General features: G+C 50.3%; 2 protein-coding genes and 1 long non-coding RNA gene across 3 annotated transcripts in view; 2 read left to right on the top strand and 1 right to left on the bottom strand.

The window, feature by feature from the left end:
• The window catches only part of NDUFA10 (NADH:ubiquinone oxidoreductase subunit A10), an 18,253-nt gene extending 16,729 nt beyond the window's left edge, over positions 1-1,524 (bottom strand). The window contains exon 1 of the mRNA XM_083514374.1: positions 1,318-1,524. Within this exon, the coding sequence (XP_083370500.1) occupies positions 1,318-1,380 (63 nt within the window). The 5' untranslated portion in view covers positions 1,381-1,524. The remainder of the gene's footprint in view (positions 1-1,317) is intronic.
• LOC310711985 overlaps positions 1-22,824 on the top strand; it is a 129,478-nt gene that overhangs the window by 8,839 nt on the left and 97,815 nt on the right. The gene's annotated exons all lie outside the window — the stretch shown is intronic.
• Positions 1,525-22,824, top strand: FHIP2B (FHF complex subunit HOOK interacting protein 2B). Its single transcript, XM_083514257.1, has 17 exons — positions 1,525-1,722; positions 2,807-2,885; positions 4,111-4,280; positions 5,740-5,844; positions 6,738-6,860; positions 8,593-8,811; positions 8,922-9,118; positions 13,109-13,217; positions 14,350-14,426; positions 14,562-14,763; positions 16,510-16,679; positions 16,765-16,893; positions 17,787-17,877; positions 18,066-18,209; positions 19,543-19,683; positions 19,882-19,988; positions 21,320-22,824. The coding sequence occupies exons 1-17, from the start codon at positions 1,672-1,674 to the stop codon at positions 21,423-21,425; spliced, it is 2,220 nt and encodes a 739-aa protein (XP_083370383.1). The 5' UTR covers positions 1,525-1,671; the 3' UTR covers positions 21,426-22,824.

Below are 22,824 nucleotides of genomic sequence, written 5' to 3'. Positions count from 1 at the left end.
ACCAAGGTCTGACAAGGAAACCTGCAGAGGCCCCAAACTGTCTTCAGACAACAGCAAACTTTATTTTGTCTAAAGATAAAGCAGGACATAAATATTTCAAACCAGTACCATTGGTACCAACTAGAAATCTCAAGTTTCTGTCACACAAGAGATCAGTGTCACATTTCACATCAGTTACAAAGCTGACAGCTACTTTGCCCCCTCTCCATATCATATTAAAAAAGGACAATTATTAAAGAGCAAGGGTTTCTTGCAATATTAGCAACCTTCTCTGAGGCATCTTAATGACTTTTCTATGCAAACTTAATGAGCTTAAGGGGACGCAGGTGGTGCTGTGGGTTAAACTCCATTGTGTGTGTGTGTGTGTGTGTGTGTGTGTGTGTGTGTGTGTTTTAAGCAACTGTTTAAGCGTGAGTCTTAAGCTCATTAAAGGTAAAGGTACCCCTGACCATTAGGTCCAGTCGTGGCCGACTCTGGGGTTGCGGTGCTCATCTCGCTTTATTGGCCAAGGGAGCTGGCATACAGCTTCCGAGTTATGTGGCCAGCATGACTAAGCCGCTTCTGGCGAACCAGAGCAGCGCACGGAAACGCCGTTTACCTTCCTGCCAGAGCGGTACCTATTTATCTACTTGCACTTGACGTGCTTTTGAACTGCTAGGTTGGCAGGAGCAGGGACCGAGCAAAGGGAGCTCACCCCGTCACGGGGATTCGAACCGCCGACCTTCTGATTGGCAAGTCCTAGGCTCTGTGGTTTAACCCACAGCACCACCTGCGTCCCCTTAAGCTCATTAAGTAATTCCCTAAATCTGCATTTAGCTAAAAGCACTACTTCCCTGAAACGAAAAACATAATCCCCTCAACACCGAAACCCCCTCAGAAAATGACAATGTTTGCCATCTACTGTACTGTAAACTCTCCAGATGGATGCTTACATTTGGCGATGACCTTTACCCAAACCGCTTTGCGGCGGTATATAAATACAGTAAGCAAAACAAGCAATCTGCAAAGCGCTGTTTTAAAAAGGTAAGATAATGGACTATTGGGGGCGGGGCGGGGGCAGCTTCCAGTCCATTAATTCCTACAGTGGTTTCTGTCGACCAAAGCGATGCGGCCCCAATTCCAACCCGAGGTGGGCCTGCTCGCCATCCTTCCTCCCCGTCCACCTCGCCGGGGGGGAGCCTGGGGGGGGGGCTAGCCTACCTCACAGGGTTGTTGTGGGAGAGGGAGAACCTAGGGCGGGCGCCACCTTGAGCTCCTCTGAGGGAAAAAGGCGGGTCCACAAGGGAAGCCTTCCCACCCCCACCCCCTCCTACTCACCACCCTGAGCGAGCTGAGTCCCGCGCGGGCCCTGCCAGCCCGCAGCACCGGCGCCAAGGACATGGCGGCCCTCAAGGGTAGCGGAGGCCGCGAGAGACAGACAAGCGCAGCTCCCAGAGAGGCCGCCGCCTCCCGCGCCGCCAAATCCGTCGCGCCTCGATGACGTCCTGAGGAGGCCTCGCCCCTTTCCGCCCAACGCCCCGCCCCCGTACGCGCTCGGATGGACCAATCAGGGCCTCCTGCCCTCCCTCTCCACGGTTGGGCAGGAACGGCCGCGGGCGAGCGGAGAGGAGAAAGGGCGCAGACGGCGCCCTGGGCGGGGAGGCTCCACCTCTCTCCTCCCGCGGAGAAGCCATGGCTCTCCTGGGCCGCCTGGGAGCCCTCCTGCAACGGGCCGTGGAGACGGTGAGCGGCGGGGCGAGGGAGCGGAGCTGGGCTAGCGGAGCTGGGCTGGCCGCTTGGCTCCCTGACTGGCTGGCCGGCCAGTCAATCAACTGATCAGGGAGCTGACTGGCTACCTGATTGGTTATCTGGCTGGCAGGCTACTTGGCTGGCCACCTGGCAAACGAATTGATTGGCTGGCTAGGAAGCTGGCTGGCAGGCTACCTGGCTGGCTACCTGATTGGTTATCTGGCTGGCAGGCTAGCTGGCTGGCCACCTGGCAAACGAATTGATTGGTTGGTTGGCTGGCTAGGAAGCTGGCTGTCGGGCTACCTAGCTGGCTACCTGGCTACCTATTTGGTTGGCATGGGTGTAGCCCCCCCCATTAATACAAATCTGAGGTTCTGCCCCCCCCAAACAAAAATCCTGGCTATGCCCATGTTGGCTGGCTCACTGGCTACCTGGCTGGCGGGTGACCCCCGCAGGTGGGGTCAGGGATGGAGCTCATTCCTTAGAAAACCGCTTCCCTCTTTGTTCCCATCTGCCTGTCCTTTCAGGGTGGGCTGAGGAGCAGGACCAGATTTAGGTTTGATGAGGCCCTAAGCTACCGAAGGTGACAGGGCCCTTTATATGTCCAGCTGTCCTTTGTCAACAACAAACTGTCACTGTTTTTTGTGTGTTGAATACAGTGGTTCCTCTGGTTGTGGACGGGATCCGTTCCAGAGCTCCGCGCAACGTGATAGAGCATTTCTGCGCGAGCGGCAAAACCCGGAAATATACTTCCGAGTTTGCCACTTTCGCAGCCCAAAGTTTGCGTTACCCGAGGGCAACGTAAGCCAAGGTTCTACTGTATATGCTATATGGTAATTTATGGACCTCATAGGTATCTAAAGACATTTGCACATAACAAAATGTATTTTATCAAAGTAATTGTAGAACTGAAATACAATTAAGAAGTAGTATTGGGGGGGCCAAGAGAGTGGGGCCCTAAGCTATAGCTTGTTTGGCTTATATGTTATTCCAGCACTGCTGAGGAGGCATATAAGCAAGGGAACAGCGTGGGCCTTTACCCTCACAGCAGCTTTCTCCTCCCCCCCCCCCCTAGCAGGAGGAGCCGCGCCTGGACCTCCCGGCCGCCTTCACGGACCACTGGAAGGGCATCACCCAGTATTACCTGGAGAACACCGGTAGGAACCCCTGTGGCCATGAATGCCAGCACTCCCTTTTGTGTGCATCCACACCTTGCTTTTCTTCTTGTTGAGCCGTTGCTGCTTCCTTTACCGCTGCTCTTACTGTTGATTGAAGGAAACGCAAAGCTTATGGTACACAGTTATTTTATGGAGGTGGAGGAAGTTTCTTAGATTAAGTTAGCTGTGATTCCTGCATTGCAGGGGTTTGGGCCAGATGACACTTTGGGTCCCTTCCAACTCCACAATTCTATGATTCTGTGAATGTTCTTTTCCGAAGGAAGGCAGGTGACATGCAGGCGGAAAGGGAAAATAATATATTTGTGGCCCAAGTTGTCCTGACCTGTCAGACCGGTATGGCACACATTCAAATGAGGCTATATATGGAGTTGAGATGCTTATCTCCCACCTTCCTGCCCAAAAAGTACCCTGGAGACACTCTTATCAAAATGATAAGAAATCTTTCCTTTAAAAAAACAAACAAACCATGAAATCAAGGTGAGCAAAGGGGAATCTATAGGGACAGAATGGGCTAGTTTTGTTTTCTGCCATTTCCCCCTTTTAAGGATACATGACACCTTTGGATCCAGCTGACATTTCCGAAGAACTTTGAAAGGCAGGAGTATATGATGATAGTATGAGAAAATGCCATAGAGTGGGCCAGTCCTTGTTTTCCAAGAGGGAACCACCCTGCTGTTTTGCGAAAGTACAAGTAGAAATACTTGTATAAATAAAATTATGGATAAAAGCCAGTTAACACTGGCAAAAAACAAATCCTGGCCCATAAATCAGCCTCCACTTGTGTGGTGTCCTCCAGATGTTAATGAACTGCTTCAACTTCATCATCCCTGACCCTCCAGTCTTGCTGTCTTGGAATCTGGAGGTTGGGGAAAGCTGCTACAGAGCTTCTGGGATCAGAGTCTGGTTGAGATCCTTTAGCCATATACAGAACTTGCCATGCAGTTGCAGAGAGGTCTGCAGCTGCATTCTGCAGGTATTAGTTCTGGATATTAATTTTTATTACATTAATATCAGACCCTTCCTCCCAAAGGAGCCCAGGGGAGCAAACAACAAGGAAGAAAGCAAAAACATATTAAAATGTTTTTAAATGATGCTCTTCAACCATCTTTTCAGTGCTTGGGTAAAGGAATGAATGAGATCCCTGTGTCTGATGAAAAGCGGGTGAGTGGGTATGCTTGTGACAAGCTGATTGTCTTTTCTCAAGATGAAAACAAGCCAGCAAAAGAGACAGACATCCCCTGGCGCTTGAAACAGATGCTAGATATCCTAGCGTACGAGGAGAAGAAGCAGCCATCGGGGGAGACAGGACCCTGTTTGGAGTACTTGCTTCAACACAAAATCCTGGAGACCCTCAGCACTCTGGCAAAAGCAGAGGTACCACAGCTTCCTTTCTGAGGCAGTCCTGTACTTTTCTGCTGTCCCTCCCACCCAAGCAGCGTCTGCTTGGCTGAAATGCAATAGGAGCAGGGCCTTTTTGGCAGTGGTGCCACTGGCTGCAGGCATGACCCTCACTTTGCATGGAGGAGTCAGGCAGTGGAAGAGAATTGCATGCCCAGTTTAAGGGGTTCCACAGAGGATGCCTGGTCTGAGAGCTCCCCAAAATCCTGTTGCTGGGTTTATCTTTTAAGCCAAGGATGGGGAACCTGTGGCACTCCAGGTACTGTTGGATTGTCCGCCCCAGCCAACATGGCCAGTGTACCTCCCATGTACTATTCGTGAGGCAGAAACAGAAGCAGAAGCCAGCTTTAAACACCTCCTAAAGATCCATCTTTTTAAGCAGGCACTCCTGGCCTCTTAAGAGTCATCACGTGATCCTACCAGATCATTTATTGATGTTTAACTGAATGTTTTATTGATGGCTTCTCTGTTTTTACCGATGTATTTCTTTTTATTTTCGGTTTTAAATGTTGTAGAGACATTTTTCTTCTTTAAATCATCTTACCGTGTTTTATGTTAGCCGCTTAAAGATTTTACATACTTTTAAAATATATATATATATTAGATTTTCCATAATTATAACAAACATCACATAACGGAATAACACACAAAAACAAAAAGAAAAATACATCAAGAAATAAACAAAAATAAACAATGAAAACAAATTAATTATTTAAAAGTCCAACCATATAAACATCTTAATTGACTTCCTCCAGTCCCTCCCTTCCTTTTCCTTTTAATTGAATGTAACAGCTTTCCAATATCATTATTAAACTAAAATATCTCCAATTATAAGTTTTTCACTTTTCTTAGTGTTCTAAATCCCATTTATTTGATTATATCCTAATTTAATCCTAGGCCTGTTTGTTACTTTCAAGTAGTTTCTAATTTTTTATATTGCACTATTTGTTCAAGTAGTCCTTAAATTTCCTCCAATCTTCTTGAAATTCCTCTTCTTTCTGGTTGCGGATTCTTCCAGTCAGGTCAGCCAGCTCCAAAAAGTCCATCATTTTCATCTGCTATAAAGATTTTACATACTAAGTTGTTTATAAACATTATTGATGAGGATGATCATGGAACTCTCCTGCAGAATAAATTCAACCCACAGACACCTTTTCTTTCCCCCCTTCTCTATTCAAGTAGGTGTTTGGAAGCAGCAGCTAGGCATAACTCGAAGGGCTGTTGCTGGGCTATTTTATGCTTTCTGGGTTGTTTGCAATTTTAGGGTGCTTAACTGAACTCCTAATTTTTGGCGTTGTGTTTTATTTTGCTGTTCTCACTGACTTGCCTGAGTCAGTTTCAAGGCTCCTTGAGGCCTTGTGGCAGGAGGGGACAGGGCAGGATCTTCCGAAGGGACCCTCTGTAGCAGTACTCTTGTCTCTCTTCTGATCCCCAGTATCCCACGGGGATGAGGTCTCACGTGCTCCTCTTCTTCAGCCGCTTGCTGGGACAAATGCAATGCCCTCTTCTGCATTACCTGAACGTGTACAGGCCTGTCCAGGTGAGTGCCTTTCTGCTGAGCCAGCCAGGGTTCGTCTGAGTTGCCCGTGCCAAAGAAGGCAATTTCTGGCACTCCCCTCTCCGTCAAATCTGGCGAAAGTTCCAATTAGCATTGTACTCCGTGCTGACAAAGAAAAATCAAATTCTGTGCCAAGGCAACTCAAGTTCTGCTACAAGAGCAGGATTCCATTTTCGAAAACAAAGCAGACTTGCATGTTTTCTCTTGGTTCGCGTGATTCTGAGCCCTGGGCTCAAAACTCTTTTGGTTACAGTAAGATTGCATCTTATGTGTGGGTTTGATGTATAAAAACTCTTTTTGCAGTGGGTTTTCCCTGCACAGAAAAAGTTATTAATCTCTCCAACTTGCTTGCATTTAACTTGCAGGATTTCAGCCAGCGGCCTTCAACCACGTATGGTTGAAATTGAGCATCTTAAATGTGTGTAAGATGCGATTGTAAAAGGTAAAGGGACCCCTGACCATCAGGTCCAGTCGTGGCCGACTCTGGGGTTGCGGCGCTCATCTCGCTTTATTGGCCAAGGGAGCCGACGTACAGCTTCCGGGTCATGTGGCCAGCATGACTAAGCCGCTTTCTGGCGAACCAGAGCAGCGCACGGAAACGCCGTTTACCTTCCCGCCTGAGTGGTACCTATTTATCTACTTGCACTTTGACGTGCTTTCGAACTCCTAGGTTGGCAGGAGCAGGGACTGAGCAACGGGAGCTCACCCCGTGGTGAGGATTAGAACTGCCGACCTTCTAGGCTCTGTGGTTTAACCCACAGCGCCACCCACATCCTACAAGATGCGATTGTACTGTATTCTTAAAGCATCTTTCTACCCATTTGCTCCTTGGAGCCACTGCTACCCTCACCCACCCACCCGCTGTCCTTCTACAGAAACTCCTCCACCTTGGGAACGACGCGTTAGGCTCTGAGCCTGAGAAGGAAATGATGCAGCTTGTTGCTGCCCTGTGTACCAAGATCAAACAGGATCCGGCCCTGCTGCCCTACGTCCTAGAGGTGAGGGACTCTTGCATCTGCTTGCATCCAGGTGCCAGTACATCTTTTAACAGTCTGGGACAGACTGCAGAGTGCTCTGTTTTTGCAAGGTCTGTATGTGCGTGGATGACCTTTAAAGCCCTAAACGGCCTTGGTCCAGTATATCTGAAGGAACATCTCCACCCCCATTGTTCTACCCGGACACTGAGGTCCAGCTCCAAAGGCCTTCTGACGGTTCCCTCCCTGCGAGAAGTCAGGTTACAGGGAACCAGGCAGAGGGTCTTCTCAGTAGTGGCACCTGCCCTGTGGAACGCCCTCCCACCAGATGTCAAAGAGAAAAACAACTACCAGACTTTTAGAAGACATCTGAAGGCAGCCCTGTTTAGGGAAGCTTTTAATGTTTGATGTATTACGGTATTTTAATATTTTTTGGGAAGCCACCCAGAGTGGCTGGGGAAGCCCAGCCAGATGGGCAGGGTATAAATAAATTATTATTAATTATTATTATTATTACAGAAATACACATACCTGATCTTTTATTGCTTTATTTTCAAAAGTTATACAGCATTTACTCAACATAAATTATCTTAAGTCAGTGGTTCCCAAACTGTTCTCTCCTGGCCAGACCACTTAAAAATTGCTGAGAGTCTTGACAGACCACTTACCGTATTTTTCGCTCTATAGGACGCACCTTTTCCCCTCCAAAAATTAAGGGGAAATGTGTGTGCATCCTATGGAGCGAATGCACGCTCCTTGGCTTCAGCGATAGCAACGCGAAGCCTCTGAAGCACAGAGGGAGCGCTCCCCCCGCACTCCGGAGGCTTTGCGTTGCTTTTGCTGTAGCCGCCTGAAGCCCCCGGAGCGCAGCGGGACTTCCCGCTGCACTCCGAAGGCTTGCGGATAGCCGTCTGAAGCCTGGAGAGCGAGAGGGGTCGGTGCACACCGATCCCTCTTGCTCTCCAGGCTTCGCTTCGCTGGAGAGGCGCTGCACAGTTTTCCCTCTCTGCGCAGCGCCCCTTCAGTGAAGCGGGACGAGAAATGGAAGAGGCTCCGTTTCTCCTGCTGCTTCGCTAAAGGGGCGCTGAGCAGAGAGGGGGATAATTTTTTCCCCCCTGTTCTCCCCCTCCTATGGTCCGGTGCGTCCTATAGAGCGAAAAATACGGTAATTCTTTTCCTGCCTGTTGCCACAGTTGTTCTGTGTGTGTGTGTGTGTGTGTGTGTGTGTGTGTGAGAGAGAGAGAGAGAGAGAGAGAGAGAGAGAGAGAGAGAGAGAGAATGAATCCCCAGTGCTCCCAAACCATGCACACCAAGCAGACCTTTCATGCTGGGTCTGCAAATCAAGTAGTGTATGAATTGCATGAAATAGCTAACTCATTTCGTTTTAGGAATCAAGCGGTTTACTTATTATTTGAAGGGGCTCAGTGGGTGTTGCTTTCTGCAGTGGGTGCTCAGCTGCAAAGCTCAGGTTCATTCCAAGCGTGTTGATCAGGCATAGGCAAACTCTGCCCTCCAGATGTTTTTTGAGACTACAATTCCCATCAGCCCTGACCACTGGTCCTGTTAGCTAGGGGTGATGGGAGATGTAGTCCCAAAACATCTGAAGGGCTGAGTTTGCCTATGCCTGGTGTTGATTCTGGAGGAGCCACCTATGGGTTGGACCCAGCTGGGGGATTGTGTCTTTGCTTGATTTCCCACCTTAAGCCCAGCATGCCAAACAGGGATAATGTAGCCAGATTCTCCCCCCGTTTTCAAGGGCAAGAATGTGGCGAGTGGGCAGAAAGTGGATCCGGCCTTCCAGCCTCAGGGAGCAACAGCAGAGCCCGCCTTGGACCTTTCCCGGACCCTGCCCACCCCTGTAGAGCAGGACAGAAGACTGTGCCCAGAGGAAGCTTCCTGCAAGGTGCGGCTTGTGGAACCAGCCTCCTCTGCCCCAAACCTGGTGACCTCCCTCATCAGCTTGTGCAAGAGCAAGGTACAGGGCCGTGGGGTGGGGCGTAGGCTGCCTCTTGCTAGGGCAGGTGGAGAAGGTGAGACTTCATATCAAGGAGGGGCTTCCTGAGCGTTGTTTTCCCTCCCTTGCAGAAGAGGAAGGTTGCCCTCAAAGCTCAGGAGAACCTTCTACTGCTAACCAGCATCGACCATCAAGCAGCTGCCCTGGCTCTGGCGCGAGACAGCAGGCTTTGCCCCCTGGTGGCTGACCACCTCTGCACGCTGTGTGAGGCCATCCCAGCCACTGTCAACCCTGCCGATGTCACCACGCTTCAGCCGGTCAGCTGGAGGTAAAGATACCCCCAGAGTTTGGTTTGTTTTTTTAAAAAAGGTTTTATTGGTTTTCCAAAAATTTTAAACAAACAAACAAACATAAATCTTAACTGTACTTAATCCATTCTTCATAACATTTTTAGGTGACTTCCTCTAATCCCTCTGGCTGAGTTTCAGTATATATCTTTGTAACAGTTTTTCAAAACCAAATTTCTCATAAGATCAACTTAACCACTTAACGTCATTCTTTCTTTTCATTTTAACTTTAAACATTTTATTCTCTAACATCACATACCATATTTTTTGCTCTATGAGACTCACTTTTCCCCTCCTAAAAAGTAAGGGGAAATGTGTGTGCGTCTTATGGAGCGAGTGCAGGCTGCGCAGCTATTCTGAGATTCAGAATATTCTTTTTCTTGTTTTCCTCCTCCAAAAACTAGGTGCGTCTTGCGGTCTGCTGCGTCTTATAGAGCGAAAAATACGGTATTTAAATCCTAAGCCTATCTGGTATTTGCAAATTTCCCCAATTAAGTTATCTTAACGTATCTAACTAAATTTCATCCATTTGTTCTGGTACTCCTCCTCCTTCTGGTCGCGGACTCTTCCAGTCAGGTCGGCTAGCTCTGAAAAGTCCATCATCTTCATCTGCCATTCAAGATACCCCCAGAGTTTTGGGGCCACAAGACCTTGGTTTGGAGGTCTAGACCTTGGTCATCCTCCAGCAAGTGAAGTGGCCTAGCTGGTTTTGCGTGGCTTGTTCCCTGGGAGCCAAGGAGCCCCCATTGGGGCTGTTTAGGAGGAAGTCTTGCTTCTGAAGACCAGTTGCTAGACACCCCAGGAGGGGAGGGTGCTCTGATGCTCGGATCCTGCTTGCCCATTTCCCTTTTGGGAATCTGGTTGGCCGCTGGACTAGGTGGGCCATTGGCCTGATCCCACTGGGTTCTTCTTGACCTTCTTATGGGTGCAGGTTTCTCCCTCCCAGCCCACAAGTCTCCATAAATCCATACACCATTTTGTAAAAAAAACAACCAACCAACTTCCAAATGCAATGCTGCCAATTAATAATTACCGTATTTTTCGCTCCATAACACGCACCTGACCATAAGACACACCTAGTTTTTAGAGGAGGAAAACAAGAAAAATATTCTAAACGAAACAGTGGATATATGATTTTTGTGGTTCATGCTGTGGCCACAGACATGATATGTGATCTGACGGTGAGTTTGGGGTAGCCAAATGCAAAAATCCTGAGGATCCATGTGGATCTATGCTTTGTAACCACATTTTTGCGCCATTGCGGCCCCACAAACAGTGGATACGTGATTTATTTGGCGCAGGCTGTAGCCATGGACATGCTATGTGATCTGATGGTGAATTTGGGGTGACCCAACGCAAAAATCCTGAGGATCCATGTGCTTTTACCTCCTCCCTTCCAGGCAGCCTCCTTTATCACTAGAGTCCCTTATCTCCCTACCCAATCGCTTGCTGATCAGCTGCTCAGCGGCTTTGTTTCAACATCCCCTTCCCTCTTTCTAAAAAAAAAAAAAAAGCGCAATCTGTTTTTTTACCCCTGGGCAATTCAGCTCCAGGGACCACGCATTCGCTCCATAAAACCCACAGACATTTCCCCTTACTTTTTAGGAGGAAACAAGTGCGTCTTATGGAGCAAACGATACGGTACATTGAAAATATGACAACATGTTAAACGACATTTAATTGAGGACACAGAGTATTTGGCACCATTAAGACTCAAGCTTGTATTGAATCAGTACTAGATTCCCTATCAAGACTTGGACTGGGAGAGACACTGCCAGAGTCATTCTAGATGGTGCCAGGCCCCAGGGATGTTTCCTTTTCTTCCTCCAAACAATGCCTGGCACTGCTACTGAGTGGGGATAACAGCCCGCCCACCCCCACTATAGGTCTTGGGGTCCCAGTGCCCTCCTTTCAACATTAACTGTGCCTGCATGATATCTGGCACCGTGGGGAAGCATTCCCCCATTTACATGTACAGTGGTACATCGGGTTACATATGCTTCAGGTTACAGACGCTTCAGGTTACAGACTCTGCAAACCCAGAAATAGTGCTTCAGGTTAAGAACTTTGCTTCAGGTTAAGAACAGAAATCATGCTCCGGCGGCGCGGCAGCAGCGGGAGGCTCCATTAGCTAAAGTGGTGCTTCAGGTTAAGAACAGTTTCAGGTTAAGAATGGACCTCTGGAATGAATTAAGTACTTAACGCGAGGTACCACTGTATATTTCAATAACTTTTTGTTGATTTTTTTGTCACAAAAGTAATACAGAGACTTTCACATGGGCAAGGAGAGCCAGTATGGTGTAGTGGTTAAGAGCGGTAGTCACGTAATCTGGGGAACCAGGTTCGCTTCCCCGCTCCTCCACATGCAGCTGCTGGGTGACCTTGGGCCAGTCACACTTCTCTGAAGTCTCTCAGCCCCACTCACCTCAGAGTGTTTGTTGTAGGGGAGGAAGGGGAAGGAGAATGTTAGCCGCTTTGAGACTCCTTCGGGTAGTGATAAAGTGGGATATCAAATCCAAACTCTTCAAGGGAAATAACAGTACAATAGCATCTTATGCACAATTAACTTGCACAATTTCAACCTTGTGTGGTTTAAAGCTGGCTGGTTGAAATTGTGTAGATTAAATGCAGGCAAGGTGGAGAGCTTAAAATTCGTGGTTTTTTGCACTGGGTTCTCCCGGCGTTGGAAGAGCTTTCAAGTGCTCTGTCTTGCTTACCGGAATCTTTCAAGATCTTCAAAGCTCTCTGCCTTGCTAGGGGAGTAATTCCTGTTCGGTGCACCAGCTCTAGAAGATAAGGATTCTCATGTGGGGGCAGGTTTGAAGGGGTTAGTTCAGGTATACGTGTTTTTGCATATATCTGTGATCCCTGGAACTTAACCCCCACGCAGAATGCAATCGTACTTTAAAGCTGAAGAGCGTATGATTGAAAAACTGGTATACGCAGAGATACAGTGGTACATTGGTTCTCGAACTTAATCCGTTCCAGGAATCCATTCGACTCCCGAAACGGTTCGAAAACCAAGGCGCGGCTTCCAATTGGCCGTAGGAGCTTCCTGCACTCAATCGGAAGCTGCATAAGCCATGTCGGACTTTCGGCTTCCGAAAAGCGTTCACAAACCGGAATACTCACTTCCGGGTTTGCGGTATTCGGGAGCCAAGCCGTTCGGGAACCAAGGTACTACTGTAAAACTGACTTTCAGTGAATGTCAGGCAAAGTACACACCTCCCTCCCTATTCTGTGTGTCTATAACCCAAACCAGTCTGTTTTGAAGCTGTTAGACTTACCGTATTTTTCGCACCATAGGACGCACTTTTTCCCTCCTAAAAAGCAAGGGAAAATGTGTGTGCGTCCTATGGAGGGAATGCAGGGGGGGAGGCAGGCGGGAAAAGCCCGCAAGAGCCGCACACAAGCTCCGTGCGCTCTTGCGGGCTTTTCCACAGGAGGGAGAAGGGACTGACTGGCCAGGAGAAGCCACGGTCTCTTTAAAGGGGTTGCGCGGCTTCTGCGGGCTTTTGCGAGAGGTGAGGGAATTCCCCCACCTCCCAGGAAAGCCAGGAGAAGCCGTGCAGCCCTTTTAAAGTGCGCGTGGCTTCTGCCGGTTTTGCGGGAGGTGGGGGAATTTCCCCACCTCCTAGAAAAGCCAGCAGAAGCCGCGCAGCCCCTTTAAAGAGCGCAGGGCTTCTGCGGGCGGTGGGGGAATTCCCCCACCTCCCGCAAGAGCAGGAAGAAGGTCTGCGAGAATCGCACAGGCTGCCTGCAGCCTGTCCGCTGCTCCCAGAGCTGGTGGGGGGGTAATCATATTTTTTCCCTTGATTTCCCCCTCTGAAAACTAGGTGCGCCCTATGGTCAGCTGTGCCCTATGGTGTGAAAAAGACGGTATTTTGCCTCTCACTCTCAATCTGCCTGACGAGATGTTCGGACAGATCAGTGCTCCATAGATTGCTGAACTGTACCTCTCGCCCTTCCAGGCTTCAGGGCAGCTGCGTTGAGGAAAACGCCTTCCCAGGCCAGGCCAGCCTGGAGGCTTTCTTTGCCTGGCTCGATCTCTGTGATTGCCTAGTGAAAGAGGCGCACCCGGTAAGAGACCTCCTGCTGAGAACTCACTCTGAAACTCACCTACAGGTGGTACCTAACACCAAGGAAACTAGAGCTAATACGCCCAGGAACCTCACCAAAATGCTGGAGAGGGTGCACCTCCACAGGCACATACCTCCACATGTGGTGGGAGTGCTCCAAAATCCAACTATTCTGGACAATAGCCATACAGGAAATATGTAAAATAACTAAGCAGGTATTAGAAATCACCCCAGAACTGGCCCTACTAAACATATTCCAAGACAATAATGCCCACTCATATAACAAAGAACTCATAGCCCACCTACTCTCAGCAACCAGAAATGTCATAGCCAGACACTGGAGAGACCTGTCAGGAGTAAGCATGGTCCAATGGTACCAAATAGCATGGGAAACAGCCCTACTAGAAAAATTAACCGATAAACTGAAACTGACACGGGGACTAATAGAAGACGATGCCTTCCCCCCAATATGGCTCCCCTTTATCACATACACAGCCCAACAAGACGACAACAAGAATCCACCAACAGCATATGAATCAATATGGCTAACCTGATTCAAAAACACCCACCCACCCCACTCACACACAAAAACAAAGATCACCACAGCCAACCACAAATGAACAACCACACCCTAGGCCAACCCCAACTTCTCTCACCACCAAAGGAACACAAGTGAATAGCAAAGAGAACCTGCACAAACAACACTGACACAAAAACCCACACATACATTAAGCAAAACAGAAATATCGCCTCCCGACCCCACCCCCACCCACCATGGCCCCCTCCACCTCTTCTCCCCTTTTTTCTTCCTAATGTAACCTTAATGTCTCAACAAATGAAACTGACCTATGGAAAATGTAACTTGAAAAAAGAGGCATTGTGCATACCTTTGTAAACCAAGAAAACTTCAATAAAATATTTAAAAAGGAAGAGACCTCCTGCTGAAATCTCCACCCACATCCACGTTGTTAAGTCTTTGGAAGCTGCCTCAGGCTCTTTGCCCCTTTCCCTCCAAGTTGCAGAGAGCTTTCTGCGTTGTCACTTCTCCCTTGGCCTGCTAGCCGACTCGGGTTTCTGAATGAGGAGGAGCTGCGGAGATCACGATGAGTCATTGTGGTGTTTCACCCCACCAGGTTGTGGCAGGTGCCGTAAGTGAGACGGTGGCTCAGAGGTTCTTCCAGGGAGTCCTGCAGTCCCAGCTCCTGCAAATGTGAGTCCAAGCTTAACATGGAAAGAGGGGTGAGCACCAAGCCTTGTCCTGCTTGGGGGAACTCAGAGACCTGCCTAATAAGCCCATGGCCAAAGTCACACACACACCCCCATTCATCCCTGTCTTCCTTGGCAGGTCAGAACGCGGCATCCTTCTCTCGACAGCTGTCCTGACTGCCTTGGTAAGACACATCCGCTCTCCTGCGCTCCTCCAGGAATTGGTTGGGTTTGTGCTGGGAACCAAAGAAGAACCCGCAGTGGCCAAGGATTTAGGCCACCAGCCGCAACACCACCTCTGCTCCCAACTGATTGAGCGCTGCAACCACCTGTCTGACGAGGTGAGCTGAAATCCTGCTGGAAAAGTTCCACCTGAGCAGGATTCCTGCAAGCGTCAGTGGGGAGAAAGATGCAGCACGCAGCGGTGGCTCAGTGCTTGGGTCAGGTTGCCCTTCGGGGGCAACAGCTTGCTGGACCTCAGGCTGTTCAGGACTTCATCTTGATAAGACAGAGGTCTTCAAGCCTTTGAAGGCCAAGCATCAGCGCTTCCTTGTGGGAAGCAATCAAAAGCCTCAGAGCATGTGCAGAGGACTTTTTCTGAGTCACAAAAACTGCCGTGCTCCCAGGAGTTTCAGAGCGAGGTTGGGGATTATGGGTTTTGTTGGGCTTGAGGTCTTCTCCCCACTTGTTGGGAACTTACCCCTGGGGCGATAGTGATGACCAAAGACCACAGCAGGCCAAGGAGATCCCAGCATGGGGGACGGTTTTCCAGCCCTCCCCCTGCCCCCCGAACCTTCCCTTGCAAAATGGAAACTCTCATGGTGCCTTTGAGGCTTAGTGAACCCCAGGGAAGGAATCAGGCTCAGCTCTTTAGGAGGAAATGAAGCCTTCAGCAGTAGCTGAGGCTTCCGCAGGATAACAATGAGCTCTGCGGTTGAATCTCTACTCTACATGGGACTGCCCTTGAGACTGACCCAGAAACTCCAGCGGGTGCAGAATGCCGCGGCGAGACTCATTAGGGGGTCCTTGCCGTGGGATCACATTCACCCAGTGCTATACTAGCTGCACTGGCTCCCGGTGGAGTACAGGATCAGGTTTAAGGTGCTGGTTTTTACCTTTAAAGCCCTATACGGCCTAGGACCCTTGTACCTACGGGACCGCCTCTCCTGGTATGTCCCACAGAGGCCACAGGGAGGTTAGGCTGGCCTCAACCAGAGCCAGGGCTTTTTTGGCCGTGGCCCCGATCTGGTGGAACGCTCTGTCACAAGAGACTAGGGCCCTGCGGGACTTGACATCTTTCTGCAGGGCCTGCAAGACAGAGCTGTTCCACCAGGCCTTTGGCCAAGGCACAGTCTAACCCCCTTCTTTGGTAATCCTCACAGAACTCTAGCCCAATGGTTGCCATTAATTAGATTTTGAATTGATTTTAAATTGAATTGATTTCAGAATGCTATGTTACTTTTATTGTTGTTAGCCACTCTGAGCCCGGCTTTGGCTGGGGAAAGCTGGATATAAATAAAAACAACTTCTTCTTGATATTGATATTGATATTGATATTGATATTGATATTAATATTAATATTATTTTCTGCCAGGCCCCTTAGTAGTGTCAGAAAAGGAACACCAAAATGATCAAGGGGAAGGAGCGACTCTCTTCTGTAGAGAGTTGCTCTTCTGCTTGGATCCTATTGCCAGTTTCCCATTGGGGCATCTGGTTGGCCACTGTGAGAACAGGATGCTGGACTAGATGGGCCATTGGCCTGATCCGGCAGCCTCGTCCTATGTTCATGGCTTGATCAAGATGGGAAATGACAGTCTGCAACCCCAAAACCCAGCAACTTGGTGCCCTTGTCCCTCAATAGCTGCTCTTGCTTGTCTTGCTACCAACTGACCTTCCCTCCAGGCTGCCTGAAGTGAGAGCTTCTCTCCCAGAAGGGAGGCTTCCCATGGCCAACCCCTGACTTCCATCTCCCTATACCTTTTTCCAGGTGGCAGGAGGTGGTGGAACTCAGCAGCTTCCAGTGCTGGGAGCAGGGCCTCCTTGCGGGCTTTCCTGACTCCTTGCCCTTCTTCCCTCTTCCCCTCCAGATCAGTATGGCCACCCTAAGGCTGTTTGAGGAGCTGCTGTGGCTTCCGGATCAACGTGTCATGCAGCGCCTGGTCCTGGACCACCTGGAGGAGCGCAGCTACCTCCTGAGAAGCCCACCTGGACAGGAGGAGTCCCTTGCTCGTGAGCAGGAGCCCTGCGAGGATGGGTTGTAAGTGAGAGTGGGAGAGGAAAGTTGGGGGACGGGGTCCTCGTCCAGGCCAGCCACTCAATGCTTCTGTTCTCTGTCCCTGTAGAGAACTGGAGGAGGATCCCTACTTCATAGACGGGTTCCCAGGCACCAGCTTCCAGGTCTCTACCAAGCCGGGCGTCCCTGCCCCAAAGCAGCAAGCCCAGCCGGAGGATGTGAAGGAGGTGGTCAGCAGGTATGAAGGCAGGGCAGGGAGACCGGCTCACAATACATGAACAGCTTAACTGAACTCACAAGGCAGGCCTTCGCCAGACTCCTCCACCCCACCCCAGCCAGGCCCAAGCATTTCAGACATGCTAGATAACTCTGTGGGTCTCTCCCCCCAACTCTACAGTTCTATGGTTCTTATTTCCATGAGGGCCAGCCAGGTTTGGCTGTCCTGACCACTGCTGATGGGAGTTGTAGTAGGCACAAGGTAGACAGGGGCTGCCATCAAGGGAGCTATGTGGCTTGGCCATTTTACAGGATTTTTTTAAATGGCTGAGCATTTTGGTTGGAGCTTGTATGATATATTAGGCAAACAACTTGGCTTTCTGCATCCAGCTTGGTTTTCAACCCTGCCTGGATTATATCTCTGCAATGTATATATATATATACAGTGGTACCTCGGGTTAAGTACTTAATTCATTCCAGAGGTCCGTTCTTAACCTGAAACTGTTCTTAACCTGAAGCACCACTTTAGCTAATGGGGCCTCCTGCTGCTGCCGCCACGCCGCCAGAGCCCGATTTCTATTCTCATCCTGAAGCATTCTTAACCCGAGATACTATATATGAGTGAGTGGAGTCTGTAACCTGAAGCGTATGTAACCCGAGGTACCACTGTATATATATGGGTTATCTGGTCCAAACCCCTGCAGGAATCACAGCTAAATAATCCCTGACACCTGGTCATCCAACCTCTGCTTAAAATCCCCAAGAGAAGGAAAGGGAACTGCCTAAACACCTGCTGCCATGTTAAGGTTCTTCCTAATGCTGACCTCTTCCTAATGCTGACCCTCACACCTGGGTCCTGGGTTTCAGAGGCTTCTTTCCCCCCCATCATTGCCATCCCACTTCCTTCTTTCTCAGCTTCCTCTGTCTGGTTCCCAGCGAAGCAAAGACCTCTGCCTACCTGGAAGAGGCCGGGTATGACACCTATGTCCACGATGCCAGTGTGCTGGTGAGTCCCTTGTCTCCCTGCCTACCTGATCTCTGCTTATGTGTGATTCCTGGCGTTGTTCCCTGCTCCTGCGATTCACAGCAATTGAGTTAATTCTCCTTTATTGTCTCAGCTGGGCCCTGCAGGAGCCTCTCCTTAGCCCCTTCCCCTGCCCACCCTCTTCCATCCATCCCCTCCTCTTCTGTCAGTTCCAGGAATGTTGTACCAAGGCGTCTCGCTGGCACTGGCCGAAGGCCCCTCGGCCCCTGGAGACCTGCTCTGCCAGCACCGGCTTCTACGAGGGCCGTTTCTTGGAAGTGCTCTTTGAACGGCTGATGCGCATCCTGGACCAGGTAAGGATGGGAAAGGGATCCTTGCTGGGAGTGGGCAGCATCGCGAAGACCCTGGAGCCTGGTGTTTCTGTGGCCTAGAAGCGGCAGGGAGCGACAAGTTTCAGGGCCTGCTTCCTTCTCTAGGATGGAACACTTAAGATTCTCCACCAGACTGCCTCAGCGGGGGAGCTGGAAAGCTGGGCTCTGCTGTGAGAGGCCAGCTCCATTTGGCCTCCTCTCCCCTCACCTGTCACCTGGGGGCAGCCATTCCATCAGGCGGTCTCAGGGGAAGAGAAAGTGGGAGCAGCAGGGCTCATTGCATCAGCTGTGCTGGAGGCCCAGCTCCTTCAGCCGCCTCCTACCCCTGAACTGGGCCACCTGGTCAACTATTTAGAAATCTCTGCCTGAGTTTTTGTTTTCCTCATCCCTCCCTTTCCTTTTCCCCTTGTGTGTTGTGTCTTGTCTCGTAAGCCACTCCAGGAGCCTCTGGCTGATGAGGAGCATACTCAAATGCTCTAAATAAATACAGTGGTACCTCGGGTTACATACGCTTCAGGTTACATACGCTTCAGGTTACAGACTCTGCTAACCCAGAAATAGTACCTCGGGTTAAGAACTTTGCTTCAGGATGAGAACAGAAATCGTGCTCCGGTGGCGTGGTAGCAGCAGGAGGCCCCATTAGCTAAAGCGGTGCTTCAGTTTAAGAACAGTTTCAGGTTAAGAACGGACCTCTGGAACGAATTAAGTACTTAACCCCAGGTACCACTGTACATAAGAGGGATGGGGAAGTGAATGATGATCAAGTGAGCTGTGCATAAGCAAGCTGCTGGCTAGCTCTGTGGAGGCTCCTTTTATTGGCACAATATGCAAAAACCAGTCAGATTTTGGACTGTGACCTTTACACATCTTCCAATCCTGAGATCATGGGGTGGTACAAAGTTATTTTGGCACCTGTTTCCACCGCGTCATTTTCCCCTGGCACAGTGTATGATGAAGGAGACAAAGATCACAGACAGGGCATGGCAGACCACTAAGAAAGCAAAAGGTTAGATAGGTGGCATGATGTTCAGACAGCTGAGGCTGCCTGTGGGCGGAAGTGTGCTTCACACCCAGCGATCATCCCTACAGGGAAGGCCTTGAAATGCCACCTTGCAGCTGGGGCTCATTCCATAGCATAACAAAAAGGTCTTGGTTGCAGAGAGCAAGTGCAGAATGTCGTGGGAGGGGGGAATCGCTTCTCTCCTGCTCTCTTCCCTCCCCCTCCGGTGACCCTCTATGCCTGGCTGTTTGTGCAGGCTGTGAATGGCGCCCCACAGTTGAGTCCTCTGCCCCTCTTCTTATTCCTCCCTTGCAGCCCTACGCAGTGAACCTGCAGGTGACGTCGGTGCTTTCCCGCCTGGCTCTCTTTCCCCACCCTCACCTCCACGAGTACCTCCTGGATCCCTACTTGCCTCTGGCCCCCGGCTGCAGGACCCTCTTTTCCGTCCTGATCAGGGTAATGTCTAGTCTTGGCAAGGCAGGCGGGGTGGGTGGGGAGAAATGGGGAATGCTGCCTGGGGAAGAAGGTGCCTTTTGGGGTGTCCTGTGCCTCTAAGCTAAGGGGATCCCTGTCGTCCCTCCCCCCAGCGCCTCCTCTCCACCTGACTTTGAGGCCTGACTCACAAGCCGCCTCGCTGGTCTCTCCTCCTTCCAGGTGATTGGAGACCTAATGCAAAGGATCCACCGGATACCAAACTTCCCCACCAACTTGCTGCTGGTCCGGAGGGGGCTGATGGGGCTGGTCCCTGCTGAAGAACAACAGTGAGTGTTGGGGGGACACGACACACAGGTTGAAAGGGCTGGTGCCGACCTCCAGTTTGGAGAAAAGGAAAGGTAAAGAAGAGGCTGCATGAGATGAGGGAACCCTAAAATGATAGACAGCATGCAGCAAGTGAATAGAGAAAAATGAAGCTGAATGGTGGAAGATTCAGGACAGATAAAAAGAAAGGACTTCTTTGCGCAGCGCAGAGTTAAACCATGGAACTCCCTTCCACAGGAGGCAGCGGTAGCCACCAACTTGGTGGACTTAGAAGAGGATTAGACAAAGTCAAGAAGGAGGAGAGGGTTGTTGATGGCTGCTAGCCAGAATGACTCTGCTCTGCCTCCACAGTTTAAGGCAGCAATGCATGTGAACACCAGTTGCTGGAAACCACAGGAGGGGAGAGAGGGCTCTCGTGCTTGAATCTTGGCTTGCAGGTTTCCCACAATGGGCATCTGGTTGGCCACTGTAAGAACAGGACGCTGGACTAGATGAGCCCCCTTTGGCCTGATCCAGCAGGGCCATCTTATATTCAGGCACATCCCAAACTCTAAGGCATGGTGTGTGGGGATGACCAGACCTGTCATTTTCATATTCATCTATTCCTTTCACAGTCTGATTAATAATAATAATAATAATAATAATAATAATAATAATAATAATAATAATTTATTATTTATACCCTGCCCATCTGGCTGGGTTTCCCCAGCCACTCTGGGCAGCTTCCAACAAAATATTAAAACACAATAGTCCATCAGACATTAAAAGCTTCCCTAAACAGGGCTGCCTTCAGATGTCTTCTAAAAGTCTGGTAGTTATTTTTCTCTTTGACATCTGGTGGGAGGGCGTTCCACAGGGCAGGTGCCACTACCGAGAAGGCCCTCTGCCTGGTTCCCTGTAACTTGGCTTCTCGCAGCGAGGGAACCGCCAGAAGGCCCTCAGCGCTGGATCAGACGGAGCTGCACAGACCATAGAATCAGAGACTTGTAGAGTTGGAAGGGACCCCAAGAGTCATCTAGTCCTTCCCCTTGGGAAGCAGGAATCACAGCTAAAGACTCCCTGACAAATGACTATCTGCATGGAGGAAATGAGACTGACCTGTAAAGGAGGCAGTCTTTGGTTTAAGTCTCCCCTCCGGCAAGCTCCTGTCCTCCTGGACGTGACACTGTGGCCTCCTCTGCTAGGGTTGCAAAGGACTCAGATAGTGCATATATGATGAAGGTGTTTAGCAAATGTAAAGTGCTGTCGTTCTTGAGAAGCAGAAGTGGGGAGGAGAGCAATAGGAAATGAGGGCAAGGCCGCTTCCTCAGCCTCACATGCTGCTTCCTTACAGGATCGGCCATCGTACCCTCCTGGAGGGGGTGGTTGTCCTCGAAGAGTTCTGCAAGGAGCTGGCGGCCATCGTCTTCGTCAAGTCCATGCGCGAGGTCCCCGCCTGACGTTCCAAGGAGCGCGCTGCCCCTTTTGGACCCCACACTTCTCAAGGGATGGATGCACAGCTGGGGTCTGGCAAGGGCATTTGTGGCAACCCTAGAGGGCCCTTTGCAGCCTCGTGAGAACCGGGCCGCAGCCGTCGCTGGTTGCCTTCATGCGGGGAGAGCAGAGGCAGGCCCCCTGTGCTTGAAGGGCTGCCCAGGAGCCCCACGCCCAGTCCCTAGAGCAAAAGTCTCAGAAGTCAGGCTGCGACGAGGCGAGACCTAGCTCTCCCTGAGGTCGAGCGTGTGGTTCCTCAGCAAAGCCAGAAGTGCTCTGCCTTCTCCCTCAGAAGTCTCTCGCCTTGGCTCCAGTTGTGATTTCAGAGCATCATGGCTCCCTCCCTCCCTGCAGGAGCCTGGAGCCTGCATGTGGCACCTCAGGGCAGTCTGGTACAGAAGATACTAAAGGCTCCTCCTGGACTTTCTGGGTTTTTAATCTCTGGCTTGTTTTATTTAATGTTTGCCTCATGGGAAAGTGGGGCAGGCAGGGTGACCGAAAGCTGCTTTGTGAAAGGAAGAATCTTCCTACTATCCATGGCTGGGCGTTAGGGGTGATGTGGCCGCCTGCCTCTCTACAGGCTACAAAGGCCAGGACAAGAGGGGGAGACACCATTTGCTCCTAACCATGGCAGACGTTTTCTTCTTCTGCCCCTCTTGCTGGATTGATCTGTCCAGCCTCAACTCCTCAGGAAGAGCCCTCTCCCTTTCGTTTTTACTTTCTATTCTAACAGAGTTTCTGCTAGCCTTCCTCTCATCAGCTGCAACTTAACCCCTTCCCAAAGAGCCTCTTCTCAACGTTGATTCGCCAGATGGCGTTGGACTACAGCTCTCCGCATCCTTAGCTTGCAGGACCAGTTGTCAGGGACTATGGGAGTTGTAGTCCAATAGCATCTGGAGACCCAAGGTTGAGAGAGGCTGGGTGACAGGGTGGAAGAGGACCTGGGAGGCCAGGGTTCGAATCGCTACTCAGCCATCATGAAACTCACTGGGTGTGATCTTAGGGCAGTCACTGCCTCTCAAGGTTGTTGTGGTTGGAATTATATGAGAGAAGAACCACATGTGCCGCATTGAGCTCCTTGGAGGAAAAGGTGAGCTATTCCGTTTCAATACGCAATACGTAAATAAATGCCACCACCAGCAGCCCTGGCTGGGGCAGGCTCCACCCACCATGGCCAGGCACGGCGTCCAGTCCGTTGTGGGTCTAAAGACTCTTTTCAAGTGCAATACATGTGAGGAGGGAATCTGCCCCCCCTCTCCGTAAGCTGGGGCGCACTTTGGTGTCTCCACACTGCAGCTACAGATTCTCTGCTTCTACCCTGACGGGTTTCTTACTCGTGCCTTGAAATAAATAATCTGTGGTAAA

This window comes from Podarcis liolepis, assembly GCF_965112155.1.
Source record: "Podarcis liolepis genome assembly, chromosome: 7".
In the NCBI taxonomy this organism is placed as follows: Eukaryota; Metazoa; Chordata; class Lepidosauria; order Squamata; family Lacertidae; genus Podarcis; species Podarcis liolepis.
This window is presented reverse-complemented; position numbering and strand designations above follow the sequence as displayed.